Source organism: Poecilia formosa, unplaced genomic scaffold (assembly GCF_000485575.1).
Source record: "Poecilia formosa unplaced genomic scaffold, Poecilia_formosa-5.1.2 Scaffold67, whole genome shotgun sequence".
Taxonomy (NCBI): domain Eukaryota; kingdom Metazoa; phylum Chordata; class Actinopteri; order Cyprinodontiformes; family Poeciliidae; genus Poecilia; species Poecilia formosa.
Window position 1 is genome coordinate 2,197,464 of NW_006800006.1, and position 20,364 is coordinate 2,217,827.

Here is a 20,364-nt window from a genome sequence, read left to right on the forward strand (position 1 = left end):
TAACCACCTACTTATGCCTCCTTAGGTGGTGCCACATTTTAAGTGAAAGTTTGAGTAGCAGAGTTGAATATGTTGAACTCCACCCAAGAAAAGCTTGTCAAATCAGTTTGCAAACAACTCCCAACTCTAACATCTGTGGAATTAAAATTTTGATTTTTATAATGGATTGGATTTCCAGATTAATTTCTTCTTACGGTCTTATACAACCTTAGGCCAAACCTAAATTTAAAGAAATAAATACAGGAGCAGGTTCAGTTTTGATTTTTGGAGTGACGCATCTTCATGTTTATAGACGATCTCTGTGCCGTACAAAGCCTGAATAGAAGCGACGCCAGCAGGCAGAGTATTCAAACTCGCGCTGGTGAGCGAGGGCAGCATTAAACGCAGCACAAACCTTTACCGAGCTTCATTAGGGCCTCTGACCGGGAACCTAAAGCTTTTAGCGGGATGTCAGGACTTGTCAGTCCGCAGTGAGTGGTTTGTTTGGAGTGGTAAAGCAGAGTGGAGAACCGGAAAGTGACAGCAAGCGTCTGCAGCCGAAATTGACAGGTAGGAGTCATTCAAGAGCGAGTTTAAAACTCAGAACGCCCTCTTCTTTTTTAACATATGAAACTATGCTTTTCTGTTGAAACTAACACGGAAAAATGACAAGTGCGAGTTTTGATAACATGATAGCGACTGTTGGAGGCAGCAGGCGAAAGCTGCTGTCACCTGTGGGTCAGGTGAACCCCCCCTGTGCTTTGTTACACAACTAAAGCCAACTTTAACCTAATGAACTTATTATGGTTTCACCCAACTGTAAAGGTGCACAGGTGCTCGAGTATCCATAACACGAGTTGACCCGCAAACTGAGGCGCCTAAAGGTGAAATCAAGCAATTCTTAGCTATAAAACGTAATCAAAAATAGCCCTCAGGCTGAAGGGAGTTTAACTGAGGATACTTGATTTAAACAAAAAAAGATAGATAGATGGATGGATAAAAGCTGTATGTCTCTTATACAGCAGTATAGAGTGACAAAGTTGTGGATTATTGTGCAGTTTTATTAGATGCATTTTAACTTAAACGCATCATTTAACCTAAAATGATTAGAGGCATACATTTTTATTAAAGGCTTTAAATTTTTTATTTAGTTGCAGTTACATTGTAAAAGTGACATTGCTTTTTCATTAATGCTTTTATCAAAAGAAAAAACACATTTTCATTCAGAACTTTTGTTTTTGTAAACATGTGAAATGTTCATTTTAAACTGTAAATGAATGAAATAAACAGATTCTTTACAAAAAACATAAATAAATCCACCTAATTTGTGTTTTGCTGCTTCTCTTTAAACCCATCTGGCTCATTAAATACAAGCTGGGCAGAGAGATGCTAAGGTAGGGGATCTTTGGCCACTGTAACTAATAGAAAAGATTTTGCTATGTGATTTTTTTGTTTTGTTTTGTTTTTTTTCAATAAGGTTTTGAAAATGGCCACTCTTCTTCTTCTTCTTCTTCTTCTTCTTCTTCTTCTTCTTCAAGGTTGGGTCACTAAGTCCTGCCACTTCGGCATGCGTATGTCACAGATATAATCCAAGACGAGTCTAGAAAGATCGTCACCACAGTTAAGCAGACTCTTAGGGTTTTAATTCAGCAAATTCAATTTCTTCTAACATGCCTGCCAGACATGTTGCTCCTTATCCACGGCTCTCTGCTCTTACCACAAATACATGTCCACTTCACCTCTCCCCTTATCTCCAGATCTGTCAGCAATCTTTTATAGCTTTATTTTCAGTGCTATGAAAGCCATTTGAGCATAACAATCTTTTTATTGGTGTAGTTTATTTTTAAACGAGACCAAGCTGACCCACCATCTTTCAGGCCAGGTCTCTCTGCTCCAGGTGGTTAATGAAGTCCCTTTGGGATTTGTTTTCTTCGTGACGTTAATGTTGTCATTAATGTTGAAAAAAGAACTTGTTTTCTTCTTGTTGGTTCAAAGTTGTGTCGCGTGATGATGGCTGAAGTTGGGCTGTGTTTATCTCACATAGTGACTCTGTGATGTGGCTAAAGAGGCAGTGCTGCTTCTACCGTCTGACCTGCTGCAGTGGTTCGCCTTTGGGATGTAGTCGGAAGTAAAACTGGAGTAAATGGTGTGAAAACAGTTTAAGTCAATGGAAAGACAGCCAACATACAGTACTTTGCAAAAGTATTTCAACTTTGGTGACATTGAAACGTCACGATACTTCTCATTGAAGTGAATACTGCCTTGCCAGACTTCATGTGATGAAGTTGTTACAGAAGCTGAACCAGCTACTCTTAAACCGTCTTTTTGGCAACATGTTGGGTTCCCAGTACAATAAATGACAAGAGAGTGAAAAACAAAATATGAACAATATGTAGGTAGTGCTAGTTGTTCAGACACTTAAAGAAATAGAAACTATTGCCATAACAACTGATGGCTGGATGTCTAGGGGTACATTGAGCCACACCACAATCCCAGCGCACCATATCAGTAGCAAATGAGAAATGCTGTACTGCGGACCATGGATCATTGAAGCACTGCCTTAAGGCCTGACGAGATGAACATTGAATTTGTTTGCTGAATTTGTGGCAAAATCCAGAAGAAATAACTTTTTCCAGCATAGATTTAAGGTTTTCTTGAACGTAATGCTAAGATCTTGTTCTCATGAACTCAATATTTTTATCTCATCTTGTGAAGTTTAGTTACATAACATCCCGTTCTGTTCTGCTTGCTTTTAAATGGGGGTTCTCGCACAAACCATACGTCATCACTGTCTTGACCCGGCAAAGCTAGCTTAGACCTAAACAAGTCAGCTGATGCAAACCTGATCCACAAAATACATGGAGGCAGCTAAAAGGTGCCTTAATTCTGCAGAAATGTTTTCAAAGCGTGCATCCTTAAAATGTTATAAATTCATGTATCTAAAATGAAGGCCTTAAAAATGTCTTAAATTTATAGAAAAATGTAAGTTGGCTCTAAATATATTAATTACAAATCTCAAATTTTGTCATTGCAGAACTACTTAATCTAATTTATTATATGTTGGGGATTTTTCTCGCTGGACTTCTCCGTTGTGCAAAAGTCTTGCAGTGCATCTTCATGGCGTTCTGTGACTCGAGGCGGTTGAGGGTACTGCTAACTAGCGGCTAATATACCCTTGCAAGCTAAGTAGCCAGGTTTTAAGTTGAAAGGTCTTAAATTTGAGTTGGTGAAACCTGCAGAAACCCTGGTTTCTGTGAAAGACGTTTTTTTGCAAAATCATCCTTTACTGAAATTTTCAGGGTTTTGAGGCCTCTACTAGCTTTATACATCTAAACATTATTATTTTAATTTTAATTTTTTTTGCCACTTTATCTTTAAAAGTAACTCAACTCGATGTCAGACTGGATGGAAAGTTAAGTGTTGCCGACACTGGATTAAGTCTTTAGCACCTCATTGCTCTGCCGTCAATCATTACACATATTGTAGGAATATAAAAATTTTTATTTTTATTTTTTTTGCTCCTACCGTGGAGCCAATGATTCATCCCAACCAGCTAGCCTGGAGGTGGGGGTCACAGCTATTTTACTTTATCTCAAGGAAAGCCTAAGATAATTGGGCTGCGTGGAGGTAGAGGTGAGTCATACCATTCAGGTATTACAGCTCGCACGTCTAGGTCAAAAAGAGGTGGGTGGAAAAATTCTTTCAATATAAAATACATTCGCAGTGCTGGACCGCAGCCGAGCCGGGCAGAATCCGAGTCGACTCGGCGTCTGAAGTCAGAAGATGACTCTAATTTCATTATGCGCGGGATGTTTCTTTAATTACCGAACTTGTGGAACGAGGCTGACAGTCATGAGACGTAAATGCAATAGAGCACATTTGGAGACAAAAAGTCAGTCATGCTGCTCCCCCTCAGGGCAGACGGGCAGTGGATCATTTTTATGGCTATAATAAAATATCCTTAAGGCGAGTGTTGAGACTTTTAGAGGGCAAATACTGCTCGCTTTTTTCACACAAAGACTGATAAGATGTTGGCAAATATTCAGGGTTGCATTTCGTCAAGCTGCAATTCTGCTTGCGCACCCTGAGGCTCACTGATTGTTGAGGTTTGATTTGCGGTTCGAGCAACTTTCTCCCCAGGAAGTTGGGGAGAACAAGAATTATCACTGATTACTTCATATTACTATCACTTGGTAAGCTGTAAACAGAGCACTAATGACCCCAGAGGTGTAATTATTATGATGACTCCCCCCCCCACGGGGGAAGTGAAAGAGCCGGCAACGTCTCCTCAACATGTTCCAACACACGCCGTGATTACGGCTGATTTGGAAGACGTCGGATGCGTTTGAGAGGAAATGCTCTGCCGGTAGTGGCTCAGCGCCCGACATGCGGTTAGAGGAGCTGGAGCCGTGCCAGATTCGTTCAGTGGGCAATTTCCCAACAGGAAGTCAATCTGGAGGGGTGTTGGGCCACCTTCCTGCACAAACACTTGATGACTCGGAGCAACGCAAACGGTCTATGAGGCAACTCCAGTCTGATACTGGAGCCGGAAGTTTTTCCAGAAGGCGGTGAAAGAGAACAGGACAGTTTGATTATTCAGCAGAACTAGAGGGCTTTAATTCAAATTAAAAATCCCAAAGAGAAATTTAATGTTGTTGTAACTCATTAATTCAAAAGAGTTATTGTATAGTGATGGCTGTGAGCATCAATAAACTAAAGGCAAATTTGATTATGTAACAAAAGCAAAGCTGCAAAACAGCACAACACATCTTAGTCAAACTTGAGTGGCATTCCTTTCTTAAGTCACAAACTTTAATATACAGCCGGGTAAAACATTTATCATGATACATTTCTTAAAAAAATTTTTGATTTATTGTTGTCACAGTTAATTCCAAGTAAGTAATGCTGAAAAAAATCCCATTGTCCATATTGTTGGAATTGTTCATTTTAGACTTTTTCCCACTGTTTGTTTTATTGTTTATCATTTATTGCTATCAGTTTCTTATAAGAATTTTGATTTATTGTTGTTCCAATAAATTCCACATCATGTTAAAAAGAAAACGCAAAATAATGCCACAAAATATCGTGATGAAATTGTAAGTCCATATCGCTCGGCTATGAATAACTGTTGTCAATTAAACCTAAAAAAGCAGCACATATTTACTCACTATGGATAATGCTATTTCTGTTGATACATATGGAGTCTTTTAAAGAGGCCCATTGTGTGCGTGTGTACGTGTTATTTTTAGCCTGTCTCGCTCCCTAAGTGGACAGGGTTTCCTGTGCCAGGGAAGGGATGAAGCGTCAATCTCCCTCTGACAGTTGCGTAACTAAAATCCGAGACCCGCTGGCATCGATCGTTTTCGGTAGAACAATACGTTTTATGGGTTTGTCGATAAGTAATTGACAGCAAAGCGGCTGGTCATCACTTAAAAGTTCCCCTGCTCTAAAGTTTCGTATTTGTGTGATTGGTGCGTCCCTCTGTCCTCTTGCGGTCCTCGCTGGTCCATTTTGTCCCAAACAAAGGAGACAAAGGGTTCAATTGTCAAGCCTGTGGGGGGTAGAGGGGAAGAATAGCCTGGTGTTTCTCCTTGTTGTGGGCTTCTCCTCTGAAACTGAGGGTTCCAGTCAGCTACATTGCTCGGTGCTGGTGGGTGGGCCGCGTCCTCGTGTGTCTGAGCGAGACCGATTTGTTTCATTCACTCTGTGCTTTCCTGCACAGGGCCCCTCAGGCATTCCGGCCCCAGCCCCCAGACCTAAGTCAGAATAATGTCAAAGTCACTTCACAGGGCTGGGAGTTGCTTCCGGTCCCGACGCTGCCGCAGCCTGTCATTCAGTCGGGCGGAACTTGATGTTCTCAGTTGTGTTTTCAGGATTTGGTGTCTGTAAAGACACTCTCAAGATGTGAGGTTATTCAGGGTGGTGTATTGGTCTCAATCTTACGGTTGTATTTTTCCACACAGAATATACAGTTTACTATTACTTTGTTTCATTTTCATAATAAATATAGTTGTAGTAGTTTTGGGATTAAATCAGGGCTTCCAAAACTTTTCCATGCCATGATAGCTTCTGGTCGGTTATTCACTTTGCAAACCAACAGACAACGCTACAAACATATGTAAAGAGACATCAACTGTTAGAATGATTTTTCTTGCTTTTATTCTCTTTTCTCAATAATTATTACATTTGTTTAGCATAAGTGCTTCCTCAAGTCTGACTTTAGTTAGCCCTGCTACGCTAGCTTGACATAAATTTGACTGTCATCCAGCCAGAAAGATGAACATGTCAAATAACATTTCAATAAATAATTTTTAATATAGTTTAGAATAATGATTGAAAAATAGATCACATTTTAGGATTTAAAAAATGGTGACCAATGAATAACTGAGTCATTGATGAGATATTTGAGAACAATCAGCTACAAAACTTTAGGCAATTGTGAACAGTCATTAAACATAAAGAGAGAAAGAGAAGGGATGTTGTTTATGTTTTAGTATTACATTATCTAAATAATAAAATTTGAATGGACATTTTTCCGAACAACAAAAACACACAAGCTGATTCTAAAATGGTGTAATGTTTGTCCAAATGCCCCAAAATAATAGTGAAGTGACCCTTTAGCTCCATGCCGAGTCAGAAACCAGCAGGAGAAATTCATTTTCTGTGCTTTTATTTTTTTATTTTTTATTTTTTTCTTTTTTCCCAAAGCAATTCCAACAATAAAAACTCCTGGATTTCTGTTCATCAATAGATTCAGAAGAAACGACGCGGCTGCGCTCCGACCTTCAGGCACCATGAACATCAGTTCAGGTCGCCTCGGCGGACTGGGAGCTTCGTCTCAATACGGCCGACCTGCTGCCAGTCGGAGCAGATGCTGAAAGAAAACAAGATTTCTGAGGCTCAAATATTCCAGGTATGAAGCTCAAGTGCATGTGTACACATTAAAATATGATCATGTATTCAACCAACCAGACAGCTATCGGCAGCTGTGATTGTTCAGTGGAGTCAGGTGTGACTACATGCTGCGTTTACGTCACACGGTACGGAGACAGGCTCTTGTCTTTGTGTTTGTGAAACGTGATGTCTTGCCTTCTGTGTGCTGTCCAGTGTGTGTGTGTGTGTGAACAGAAAAAGCTAATATATAATCGGGGAAGGTGAGAAGGGCATAATGTGACTGTAGAAACTATAGTGACCGAAACACTCAATATGAATTGAGAACTGCATGAATCTTACTGTTGGGATGTTTTATCTTGGAATCAGTGGAAAATAATTGGGGCTGAATCTTACGATTGTTTTAGTAACTAATTAATCTATCGACTTTTTGACAAGCAAATTTAAAAAATGCATTCCACAGATTTTTCATTTCACCACTTTAGCCTTGTTTGCAGCCCCCCTACCCCTCCAACCCATGTTATTCAATTCGGTTTTCTTTTTTCTTTGTTTTTTTTTTTTATATAAGAAAATTGAAATGTTTTGCCTAAAATGCAATAACTGCATTTCTTTAGTAAATGTGAAGTGGGTGAAGTTAAAACTGTGCCAACTGGAGAGTTTGGGTTAAAACATATTTGCAGACAAAGGTGTTTTTAATCTTGAATGCAAAATGTATGTGTATTTTTGTGCGGTTTTGGCTTAATTGCTGCTCTGAGGGATTTTTATTTTCTCAGCAAAATGACCCATTTTGAATGAACACTCCAGTTAACGATTAATTGATTAATCAATTAGTTGGCAATTATTTCAAAAATCTAGGAATCCCTTTTTGTTTTCCCAAGATATTTTTTTAGGGCATACAAAGAAAAGCATAGACATCAGACCAATAATCAATTAATGATGATTAATCTGATTAATTGTTTCAGCCTTAAAAATAATTGATGTTTATTACTATTAATTTAATCCATTTTATGTTGGAGTTTAAGGCAATTGGAGTCCATCCAACAGAACAATGTATTACTGGGATGGACAGCATTAATCCATGGTGCTTGAATTTTATTAGCCTTCTAAGTATTGTTCCAAAGTGACATTTATTCTGTATGCAGCGCTACAAAAAAAATTCAAGATGATGGTTAATCCCAGCTGTAACACACCGGGGAAGCTGTTTAACTTCTACTGAAGTATGACACTGCTGTATGAGAGCATGACTGACCTCATTATTACTGCTGGGCTCTAAACAGGACTGCATGTTGCTAGCAGTTAGCACTGCTGACACCCACAGTCCAAACAGGGTTAATTGGCGGCTATAAATCTCCCTCGGTTATGTGTGCAGTGGCTTGTAAAGGTGTTCACAGACAGACCAGCACAAAGTAGCACATGGTTGTAAATACGGCTGAAAAGATTAATCATTAAAAAACAGGTTAATTCATCGTAATGAATCAATTATTGTAGTAAAAGTCAATTAATTTACTTAAATGGATATAGACTCAAAAAATAGCAATTTTCTGAAAGGAAAAAAACACACACCCAGAAGAGTTAAGCCAAACCTGTACAAAAAGTATATACATTTTAGATAAAAAAAACAAAACAAACAAAACATTCTTTGTAAATGTTTTACTCAGAACTTGAGGTTTAGCTTCATCCGGTTCAAACTCTGTAAAAAGAAGGAAAAAAAATCTCACATTAAACACCTGTTGATAAGTCAAGCAGAAAAACTTTCCACGTGTTGGTAGAAGTTTGTTTTTCGGCTGCAGATTCATCCTTTGCAACAAATGATCAAGCGTACACTAAAGCAAACACGTGTTATTTCATTTTAGGCAACAAGATATTTATTTTCTTATTTAAAAATAAATGGAATTGTTTAGTTGCATCTTTTAACCCATTTCTAATGTTGTATAAAACAGGCTCAAATGAAAAATCTGCAGGACACTTATCCAATTAATTGATAAATTGTCAAACAATCGATGACTAGAACAACTGCTAGTTGCAGCCCTGGTGAAGTGAAATGATTCGGACAGCAGATTGAAAGTTGCAGGATTGTTGAGTGAACGGAAGCCGGAGCTCAGGCGGATCTCCCAGAATAGCAGCGGTGATCAGTGAGCGTGCTTTTTGTGGCCTCAGACGCCCAGACAGAGGAGAACGCCGGGGAGAGCCGGCCTCTCGGCGGGCGGGCGAGAGAGAGAGAACATAGTGTTATTTTAACCATGAGCTTCACACCATAACCCCGCTTTCCTCCCTCTTCCAACCCACCGCCAGGGTTTCCAGTCAACCTGCCGTCTGTCCTTCTCCTTTCATTTTCGCTGATGGATTTTCTCATCTTTTCCTTTTTGTTTTTGTCGTTATCCCGTCGTTTTTCTGGTTCTCCCAGCACATAGACAGGCATTGTGTTTGAGTCGCCCCCTGCGGTGCAGTGAGCTGTGCGTTGCCTTCCGGTGCATTGTGTGTTAGCTGCGCCGTTAAATGCATCGAGTTTCCTCATTGAGTCTCCCTGTAATAGATCACCTTGTGACATCGGCATTCTAGAGCCCCCTGGCTGAAGGAGGGAACGATTCCATGGATTTCGTTTCAACACTGTGTCTCTGTGTAAAAATAAGCCACAAAATAAGGTAATGTCTGGGATGCACACTGAGTATATGTTGTCGAAATAACAGAGATTCGATAAATCTCCCCCGTAATTGAAAGAACTAAGTGTAAGATTATATTTCAATGCTGTTAATGAGTAGATATTCATATGTTATGTATGCAAATCCTGAGTAAAAATGAACAGGAGATTGTAAAACCGCAAAAAAGGGGAACTTCCGGTGAGTCTCCATAGCAACCGGGTATTGAGAAAGTTGCCGTTTCCTGACTGTTGGAAGCAGAGTGTTTGGGGGAGTGTGTGTGCTTTAAAGCTGCAATGTGTAACTTTTATAAAAATATATATTTTATTTTTTTTACATACTTATTGAAACTGTCACCATATCATGATGGCATGGCGCTTTCACGAGGTTGATTGGCAGCAGTAAGACCCTCCCCCTGGCTCTGATAGGCTGTTTTTGACCACGAGCGGTCCATTTCTTCAGACAGCAACAGCAAAAATAATTTTTTTTAATAAAAGTTACATGCTACAGCTTTAAGAGAAAACATTCTGTAAAGAAACATTTTGTTATTTTAGTTTTCCTTTAAAAGGATATTCCAGGATGTACCACAGCCCTTCAGAATAAAGGCAGAAGGAACAGAATTTTACTCCCGTAAAGACAAAAATGACTGAATAGAAATAGAACAGAAATAACCTTTATTTTCCTGATATGTAGGTTTATACAAAAAAAAAGTTCCAAAAATGTATGAAAAATAAGATTAACAAAACCAACAGTAGTAATAATAATAATATACTGTAAGATTATAATGCAACATTTCCAAATGCAGCCCTTTGCGTTTGCAGTATTGCACAATTTAATACCGCCATTTTGTTTCCAACACAATGTGTTCAGCAGCTCTACTGCATGCAGTCAGCGCCTCAGGACATAACCTGTATTATTGCTTTTATCTCATCTGCACTCTCTTGGACCGGAAGAGCAGTTTACACATTGACTACACACACACACACACACACACCCCCACACACACACACACACACACACACACACACACACACACACACAGAGGGTGATGACGCCATTATTTTGGCGGGTCTGCTCACACTGACAGCACGCTGACTGTCTCCTGTGTTCACTTCATGCAGCTCCAGTAAAACAGAAACTCTAATAATGTTTGGGATAAGAAAGTGTTAAGAGGTTAAAATTGCACACATGCTTAGAGATTCTAGATACTGGATTTAAAAAAAAGAAAAAAATTTTCATTGGAAAATTGTTTGAAATGGCACATTGCCATTGGTCCTCAGGGAGCCTTTTCTGAAAATAGACTTGATATCAGTGCAAGATAAGATCATTAACACCTAACTTGGTTTATTTTTGGGAAATTCTCTGCAGTTCTTTTCCTCTCAGCTAAATTTCTTCAGCTCTGCAAAAAATAATTTTATGAGTTTCTAATTTGTCTTCTTTGGAATGAGCTATTTTTATTCTCTTCTTCCTGTTTTTCTTGTAGTTTTTTCAGTTTGTTTCATAAATAACACATTTCAGATGCATGATTGCGTCTGGAATGCAATCATGCATTTCAGATGCAAATGTAAATGATTTTATTTACAGCTGCTTTTGAAGGCTTCACATTTTTCTTCTCCTTCGTGCTCTTAGACTGCCCCCATGTGGCTGGAAAAAGTAATTAAACCAGGAAAGGAAGCACAATTTCAGTTAAATTCATTTGTATGAAGTTTGCATGTTCATCGAGATGGTGCTACTTTATCTCATGAGCTTATTTTACCTTCCTACAAGCTCTCGCTTTCTGACCCACCTGCCAGATGGACTGCTTTGGCCTAAGCTGCAGCGCTATTCATCATACTCCTCAAACAAGGGCTTTTCAGAGTGTGGGCAGCGCCTCCCCTTGGTGGTGCTGCCCAAAAAAAGACCCCCAAAAAGTTGTTTCTATCTTTTTTTTTTTTTTTAAAGAATGTCTTCACAATTTTTGCACATATACAATAGAAAATTATGTTTTTTTTTTTCTTTGAAAAATAGTTAAACCAAACTAATCCATTGAAGCTCCAGCTGTATGTTTTTGGTCATCTACCTTTCACCAGGTGATCTTCCTGTGTTGGGTGTATTTATTTCCATTCATTTTTGCACGCGCTCTGGCCAACTCACATGTTGCTACTCCACAAAGCATTTTTATAGAGGCTAAAACTTTCATATTGGGTCAATAGCTGTGCTTCCATTCACCATAAAATTGCACAAATTTGAATTGAAGAGAATGCCGTTTTCATTCTCCTAATGGGAATGCATTAATAAAAAAAAATATATATATAATAAGGGATGTTTTTTGATAAAAGGTTTTTGCCTTATGATGAGGAAGTTTTTAGGTTTTATCAAAATTATTTCGCAAAACTGCAATGGAAGTGCTTTTTTTTTCGAATCATAAGTCACTTGTTCGACAACTGCATGTTACTACTGGTGGAAACGTCAAAGACGACGACAGAAATTGGTAGGAGGATCATGGCTCCTCATATTTTTTTTAACAACTTATTCACATGTGATTTTTATTGCGTTTCTTATTTAATGGAAACACAGCAATTGTGAAATATATATATATTTTTTTTCCAACATTGACGGAATATCGACAGAGTTTTGCGCACATTTGTAATGTAAGCACAGCTACTTCCCAGGAAGAGTTTTTCGATCATCTTCCCCACTATGGTCAGACTCTGACTTTGTATTTCTTAAACAAAATGTTCTGGACCAATTTTTTGACTGCATTTGCCTTATCTCATTTTTAAAACAAGTATTACTGTATTAATATCAAAGCATATTTTTTTTCTTTTCATATAACACATTTATTACATTACATGGTGCACAAACTGAAGGCCGGACTTGTGGCATGACCTGGTTTCCAGACAGCAGGGTCGGGTGTCTGGTGTGCGCTGAAGGTGTAAAATGTGGAGTAGTTTATGGTTGTCGTCCCTCCAATGCCACTGCATGCACTCATTCAAAACCCCCGACTTTAACTTTGGATCACTTGCATACATACTCAGTCTTTGTGTGTGCAGGTCACAAAAACACAGATTAAGAAACGGGGAGTGTGACAGGGGGGCAGAGAGGGGTCTGTCCAGTTTAATTTCCACTTTAATCCTGTGAATGTTCCTACACCCTGTATGGCTTTTTCTTAAACCCCACCTGTTTAGCCTGCGTGGTTCGGAGTGTGCCAGCGCCATGTGCGATCACGTGCCCCTTCCATGTTTCCTAGAAAGTCAACATGAGACTAGGATTAGATGGTGTGAATGTGTACTCGTCTCCTACGCCCTTTTACATACACACAAACACACACGCTCTCTGATGTGTTGTCCCTTAGTTTCTGACCCTCACCTCTGTCCACAGAGGATTTGCAAAGCGTGCCTGCACCGCCCTCATTTGGCTTATGTGGCAATCTTTCTGTGAAAGGAAATGAGAGAGGATTTGTGGTGGATAATAGTTTCTAAGTTGGTTTGAGACACAGAGTAGATGGGGAGTTATTAGCAGGTCTGACTCTGTGCCTACCTCTGTCTGACCCCAACCCTGACCCTGGCTGGCATTAAGTTTAAACCATCTCTGAAGGTCAGCCTAGTGGTTATGATGGAATTATTTTTTAGAGCTTGCTGATGCCATATTTCTTTTTTTTTTTTTATCATTTCAAACTTTTCCCTAAACCTTAACCCCCCTTAATGTTGGATTCAGCTCAATTCAGGCTTTATTAAAGACACAGAATGCTGCTCTGTATGAGAGATATGAATAGAGATGCACCGATCAGAGGTTTTTAGGTGATTATTTCTGACAATCAATGAATCTGATCTAAAAAAAAAAACAAAACTGGCACATTCTGCAGAAATTTCATTCAAGCCTGTTTTATACAATATTAGAAATACAATTAAATATGACAAATAAATAATTCCATTACTTTGGAAAAAAAATGATATAAACATAGCCTAAATCGCAATAACATGACATTGCTTTGCAAATTTTGTCATTTGTAGCAAAGCACTCATCAAACTATTCTTCTATTCTGCTTAACTTAACATCAAAACGCTGTAGTGCTAACCTGTTTATGTTTTTGAATTAACTGATTAATAATGGACAAAACTGTTAGAATTTTTTTTTTACTTGAATGCAAATATAGTTTTGCACAACTTTAGCTTAATTAATTATAGGTATGTTCTTTCAGCAATTTACTCCTTTTTGAGTCTGCATACTATGTTTAACAATTCATGTGGCCAGTGATTCAATACATCTATATATTTTTAATTAAAAGTTAAGTTTTACCACTATTTAAAAAAAATACAATGATCAGACATTGTAAACAGCCTGAAGCACCACATGTTACCGAGTAGCACGGTTAGCATACTTGGCATTATCAAATGATTACTCTTTTCCCTCTCTTGCAAAAAAAATAAAATAAAAAAAGAGAAATATTTCTGGTCAGGAAAAACATGACCAGTCCTGGCGTGGAAACCAACTGGCTGGCTACCACAGCAGATGGCCCGAAAAAAATAAAGTCAATATCATTATGTTAGACTTGTGGTACCCTATAAATAGCAGAAACACGAAGACGGTTAACATTAATCATAAGAGGCTGTGAAAATGTTGAAAGTGGAACTGTTGCCGTGACAGTCATACTATGTCTACACAGAAATTGCAGTACCTTTGTAGTGAACACCTCAGGTTCACATTTTTTTTCCAGGGCTTAATTCAGGATTAGAATAGATCCTTTTTTGTTTGTCTGTCTGGTGACCTCAGCTTTAATGAGGATAACAATTTAATGTGGTGCGGTCTGAGCAGATGTTTATTGCACCCCATAGCCAAGAGGAGGCCTTGACTTAGGCAGGTCTCTGTTATTTACCATCATATTTATCCTTGTTTCAAATGTGTAACGGTTAGTTTGTTGGAGTTGGTATACACTTCATTGTGACAGTCTGCTTTGCATTACTCCCATAACTGGTATGTTAATCACACAGTTCTGGTTCTGAGTCTCAACCAGATGTGAACACCTGTTCTCATCTGTCCTCACAGCTTAACAGAATCTTCCTGTAATAATTCCCAAATACTCAAGAAATATCTATGCATAACTTTTGCGGATGTGGCAGCAACTTCATATGGAAACTCTTTAGTGATTGCCTTAATACAGAGGATTTAGAAAATATGGATTTAATTGATCCATATGGACCGATCCAGTACAGCTGAGAATGAAATCCAGAGATTCCAAGGAAGATGAAGCGCTACTGCTTGGCAATCCACACTGACCCAACTCTTGCCTCACGCAGCTTCCTTAGTGGGATATGACGTCACTGCTACGTCAGTAGTTTCCCAGAAACACTGACGTCAGTACAACTGTAGCGCGCCTATGGTTCACATTGACTGCTTCATAGGAACATGTTGCCATGTAACAATCGGGTAACAGTTGTGGAGCCGTGGGAGGGTGTTACTACCATGTCTATAAGAATCCTTGCCTCTGTGTCAGTGCAATGCTTTAGATCCTGGAGCCAGAGCATATCATACCGAATCTTCGTCTGGTCTCTGTGCAGAAACAGGTATGTAAGCAGTTCCACCTTAAGTGTTATTTAGCTAAATCTGTATGGCAACTTATTTTGGCATAGTACTACATTTATTAAACGGATATCTGCAAGCATCCTATTGGATAATTACTGTTGGGCGATTGATCACCGTTCAGCGGGCAACAAGTTGTTTAACCCTAACGAGTGCACCGATTAGCGTCTTATTTTTTAAACGACAAAGTCCCACGTTTGCGGAAAGATGTTAGAGATGTCAGTAATTTGACGCTTCTTAAACCTCAGACGGAGAAAACATTTGATTGTCCAACTGATTATTGAAAACCGGAAGGAAAGTCTGTAACAATCTGCAAACACTTAAAAGTTTAACATCAAGTTGAAGAAAAACAACAATTGAACTCCTGGCTGTGTTCAATAGTAAAAATAAGAGCATTTCCACACACAATGCAGAGGAAACTGGAGGGCTTGGGACTGAACAGCTGTTTAGACACAAGAAAACCCCTAATCAATGAGGCTAACCGGAGAAAAAGGCTAGAAATTGCAAGGCAGCATAAAGATTTGACGCTGGAGCAATTAAAGAAATAAGTGGTCTGAATCCAGATTTACCTTCTTGAAGAGCACATCGGGGTAAAAAGTGTTGCAGATGAAGTGATGAACCCATTATGCCTAGTGTCTGCTGTACAAGCCATGGAGGGCAGTCCTATGATCTGAGGGTCGTCTCAAGTCGAGACTTTGCACAGTGGTTGGATTCTCCCATCATCAGGACAAGATCCTGGTGAAAAATTGGTGCCCATCTGCAGCGGTCGTTAGCCTAGAGGCGGAGTACACCCTGTACAGGTTGCCGATTCATCTCGGGGAAACACAGAGAAACAACAATGTACACACACTCCCATTAAGCCATTAACTCTTGTTTTTAGACAGAGGAAGGAACCCGTACTACCCACTGAGAAGCCCTCCCTAAAACCCCAACACACTCACATGGCTCATACGGAAAAATCCAAGGCTGGGATTCAAATCCAATATCTTATTTTTGTAAGGTAATTGTGCCATTAACCCTTCTACCATTGAGAAATTTTTATTCAACTTCCTGTTTTTCACTGAAATCTCACCACTTAAAGGTCTTAAAGCAGTGTTTCCCAACCCTGGTCTTCAAGGCACACTGCCCTGCATGTTTTAGGTATTTCCTTGCTTCAGCATAGGTGATTTCAATTAGGAGGCATTTACTAAACTGCAATCAGCTGAATGAGGTGCATTAAAGCAGGGAAATTTCTAAAACATGCAGGGCAGTGTGCCTTGAGGACCAGGGTTGGGAAACACTGTCTTAAAGGACCATCGATGCCATGCCTGTGAAGTAAAAGGGGTTATTTTATTTTAGAATCTTCTTTTACCTTTTGGAACTTCTTTTTGTTAACAGCTTATTGATACTAAAAATAGCTAAAGTGGATGCAGGTTGGCGTCCACACTGAGTCTTGCCAAATTAACTTCTTGGAGCTTAGTTGTTGGGGCATTCACTGATCAGAAAGAAATGTTTTTTTCTTTAAACGATCGTACATTCATGATTAGTCACCAGTCAATTTCTTTACGAGTCTTTAAGGGTCCTTAGTTGCCAAGGTAGCTATGAGTTGTAGTTTGTGGCAAACTTTTTTTTTTTTTTTTTTTTTACAACAAAACAATAATTATTTGACAGATTTAAATTTCTGTTTTCCTGTCATTGTTAGTTTCATCAAAAGCCGATTTACATTTTATAGTTGAAGGATTTCAGAAGGTCCGTCTCTTCATAACGGGGATTTTGAAAACCTTTTTAAAGGGGCATTATGAAAATATATTTTCTCATGAAAGTTGGTCTTTTGTGTATTTCTATTTGATACAAAATGTTATCTTACTCAACTTAATTTATAACCCTGATTGAATTTCCACCTTACAAAGTTCACATCAGCAGACACCCCTCATCCTCCCCCCAGCTTCTGGATAACAGCTTACTGCTGCCCCCAAAGCTTGAGGTCTACCCACTTACAGCCATAAAGAGACAGGAAGCCCCAGGACTCGGGGCTTCTGGGACTCTGAGCGGCCATTTGTCGGTGGGGATTTAGACATCTTGTGATATTTGGGCTGGTAACGGTGTGTTATTACACCCACAGCCTGTCTGGTGGGCTTCTCGCAGCACTCCATCATGGAGCGAGAGAAGGCGTTTACATGTTTTAACAGGCTTGCTTTCAGCCTCCCCTGGCAAAAGTTTGATCTGGTAGGGTCAAAGGTTGAGAGCTAGAGGAGGTCCCAGATTTAGTGTGTCCCCCCCCCCCCCCCAAGTGGTTTTCCAGGTTTCTGAAGCAGAATTTGGGAAACGTGGTTTTAGAAATTAAATTCTTTTGATGGAGACAAATTTACATAAGAAAAGCTTTTAATGGAAAAAAAATTCTACTTGACGTGCTGAGAGTTGTCGAGTCTGTGATTGAGGTCTTGAATGTCTAAACGTCTCTTTGTCTTAATTGGGCAAATTTACTCAGAAGTCCACTCCTCCTACACTCTTTATTCCTGGTAAGATTTTTTCTTGACTGCAGAATGATGACGTTTAAGTTACTTGGAAATATTTTTATAACCTTTCTGAAAATGATGGCAAGCAGCAATTCCTTTTATATGGTTGACATTGCATTCTCCAGAGCAGCAAACTACAAATACTTCCACTTTTCATAGAGGTATTTACACTGATGATTATTTAATAAAGTGTGTACACACTTAGAGTGTGTATTCAATCAGGTACATCTCAAGTTTTGTATTTGAGATGTAATTTTCGAACCTCGAACTTAGAAAGATCATTCAGATAATTTTTATCTTATCTATATGCTTAAGAACCAACAATTGAGACTGTGCTTTCAGTTTTGCACATGAATGCTTGTCTTCCCATGTGTAGGTGTGAATATCTTTGTCTGACAGTAAATTTGTATTTTTGTGACTTCTAGCCTCAGAAGAGCAGATTCGGCCGTAACACTTAGTATATGAGGAAGAAGAGGAAAACTTGAGTATTGTTTAGTCTTGGAGGGGAGAAGAATTGAGGAAGTAGGGAAACAAACAAACATTGTTTGGAACAGGAATTGGGAACGGATAAAGGAAAACTTGGACTGAGAGGGGAAATATCCAGGACTTGCCTTGAAATTTTGACCTTTTATGTAGATCCCATTAATAGGTTCCAATAAACATTTTAAGAGAATTCTTACCTTTTAATTTAAGTCAATTTATGAAGGAATAAAGGAAATTGTCTTCTATTTTTTTTATTATTTCACTAAAACATTGCATAAGGTTGGAGCACACAGAGGAGTGTTTGCTTATTTCCTTTGCACCAACTCTATAGATCTTCTCTTTCAATAAATTTACCTGTATACGCTCAGGGTTTTCCTAACTGCAGCAGTGCAACTCAATGACACATCTCTGTGAAGACCAGCAGGCGGGGTTACACGTGCACATTGTTCTTTCATGCTGTTTTCTCCGCCATCCAGATGTCCGCTTAGTGAGGATCCAGATGGCCTGGATACCCTCTCTGTATGTGTACTTGTGTGCACACAAGTACACACACAAAGCCGCATGGCCATGTTTTTCTCCCTCTGAGGGAAGATTAACTCTCCTCATTAGGACCCCCTTTCCCACACACATACACACACACTTGCATCTCTCTCTCCTCCCCTCTTGTCTTCTTCCCTGCCTCACCCTCATTGGCTCCCTCTGTGAGGACCACCGCCGACCGGACCACTGTGACCGCAGGACACCAGAGCAGGGAGGTGGCAGGGATTGGTTGATGTTGCCACGGTAATAGAGGAGGCGGCCACTCACCAAATCATTGAGCTAAAGCTGAAATGGAAAAAAAAAAAGAAAAAAAGTGGACGGGTGTGGAAAGCAGGTTAGAGGCTGGGGGAATGAACAGAGGAGAGGAGGGGAAAACAACAACAACAATGGCGAGGGATTAGCCGTCGACTGTGCAATTAGTTGGTCCATTTAGGGCAAAGCTGTGTCAGAAATCCCCACCAGACCTCCGGGTGTCATCTTCAGAGCTCAGCTGCCAGATCAGAATCCTGGCATGCTCAGAGATGTACAAAGAAAATACAGGTGTGAGATTCTAAAAGCAGCTTTTGGAGGGAGATGGTCCCACATCGTCGGCGTGAGATTTGTGCCGTCAATGAGAAAAAGGCGGGAAGCTGACCGTGGCGATTGCCTGTGGCAGGGAATAATAACGCGGTAGAGAGAAAGAGAGGGAGAGAGAGAGACAGTGGGAGTACCGCTGGATCTAAAGAGCATGCGTCAGCATGACGGCAGAAGGCATTAGATACGGAGAGAGACGGTGTCAGAAGAGCTGAGCGCCGTGGAGACGGTTTGAAGGTCTGACGGGTCGGATGAGAGTAGAAATCCGCTGGACTCTGTGCCACACCTAGACTGCATCGGGAAAAGCTGCAACAAAAAAGGATTTTTTCAATTCTTGAAGAGGAATTTCCTGTGAATTCTTAAAAGCTACAGAATGCAAAAAGGATCCGTTCTTGAGTGCCTTCTTGAATTCTGCAAAAAACTGACACTTTAGTCGTCTTCTTACGTGGAACGTTGCCACCGTTTTCCAGAGGAACACATTCCTTCAGCAATCTGCACCTGCACTCTCCACTCTGCTGGGTTGGTCAGCGAAGGACGCCCTGTTGCAAACGTCTGAAACTGAGGTTTTCATTGTCCAGCCCATTTTTTTTTCTTTTCCACGACAAACGCTGACTCAGCCCAAATGTCAGAGGGAATCACGTTGGCATCGCAAGCGGCCGGGATTTAGCAGCGAGCGTAGTTCAGATAGAAGTCATACTGTGATTGTGCCAAGCGATCTGGAATAATGCTGTGTACGCTGTGCTGTGCTTGTCCTTCCCAGTGACAGCAGTGACAGCATGAATCTTGATGCAAGCCGACTGACCGGGCCGAGTGCGTGGGTTGCTTGCTGACTAGAGCGGTTGCTATTTGAGGTCTTTGAGGACTCGCGGTCCCAGCGATGGGAGAGACGGCAGAGTACCAGAGGCTGCAGGAGACGGCAGAGTCAGACTACCAGAGCTTGCCCAGTGATGATGAAGAGGTAAACCTCTCACGTCTGCCTCATCTGTGACGGTGACAAATACAAATTTCAATAAGTTTGAAACATGTTTTTGGTGAAATTTGACCTGAAGTTATATAGAGTTGACTTTGACTTTGTGTTGTTTTTGGAAATCTACCTCGGCAGCAGTGAGAACAGGCATTTGTGCTATTTTGGTGTTTGTTCATGATGAGGGAGTTTCATGTGATTCTAGCGTCTACACTTGGTTCCTTTTGTAAATGAGGTGTTTTTT

At 39.9% G+C, this 20,364-nt stretch overlaps 1 protein-coding gene and 1 long non-coding RNA gene across 7 annotated transcripts in view; one reads left to right on the plus strand and one right to left on the minus strand.

The window, feature by feature from the left end:
- The first annotated feature begins 288 nt into the window (after positions 1 to 288).
- Positions 289 to 20,364, plus strand: part of tnk2b (tyrosine kinase, non-receptor, 2b) — a 58,245-nt gene continuing 38,169 nt past the window's right edge. For 2 of the 5 annotated variants that reach the window (XM_007554997.2, XM_007554999.2), the window contains exon 1: positions 19,357 to 20,114. In XM_007554997.2, coding sequence (XP_007555059.1) covers positions 20,034 to 20,114 — 81 coding nt within the window. In that variant the 5' untranslated portion in view covers positions 19,357 to 20,033. Of the gene's footprint in view, positions 550 to 6,686; positions 6,893 to 19,355; positions 20,115 to 20,364 lie in introns of those variants that run through there. The other 3 variants (XM_016672891.1, XM_016672892.1, XM_016672888.1) reach the window with 3 other exon arrangements.
- Positions 12,180 to 19,364, minus strand: LOC107836569 (uncharacterized). 2 transcript variants are annotated; one of them, XR_001662481.1, is made up of 4 exons: positions 19,294 to 19,364; positions 15,635 to 18,868; positions 12,855 to 12,920; positions 12,180 to 12,731 (listed from the first exon to the last, which is right to left on the minus strand). It is a non-coding gene; the product is annotated as an uncharacterized LOC107836569 (long non-coding RNA). The 2 variants fall into 2 exon arrangements; XR_001662480.1 differs by lacking the exon at positions 19,294 to 19,364 and adding an exon at positions 19,043 to 19,212 and having other exon boundaries at positions 15,635 to 18,925.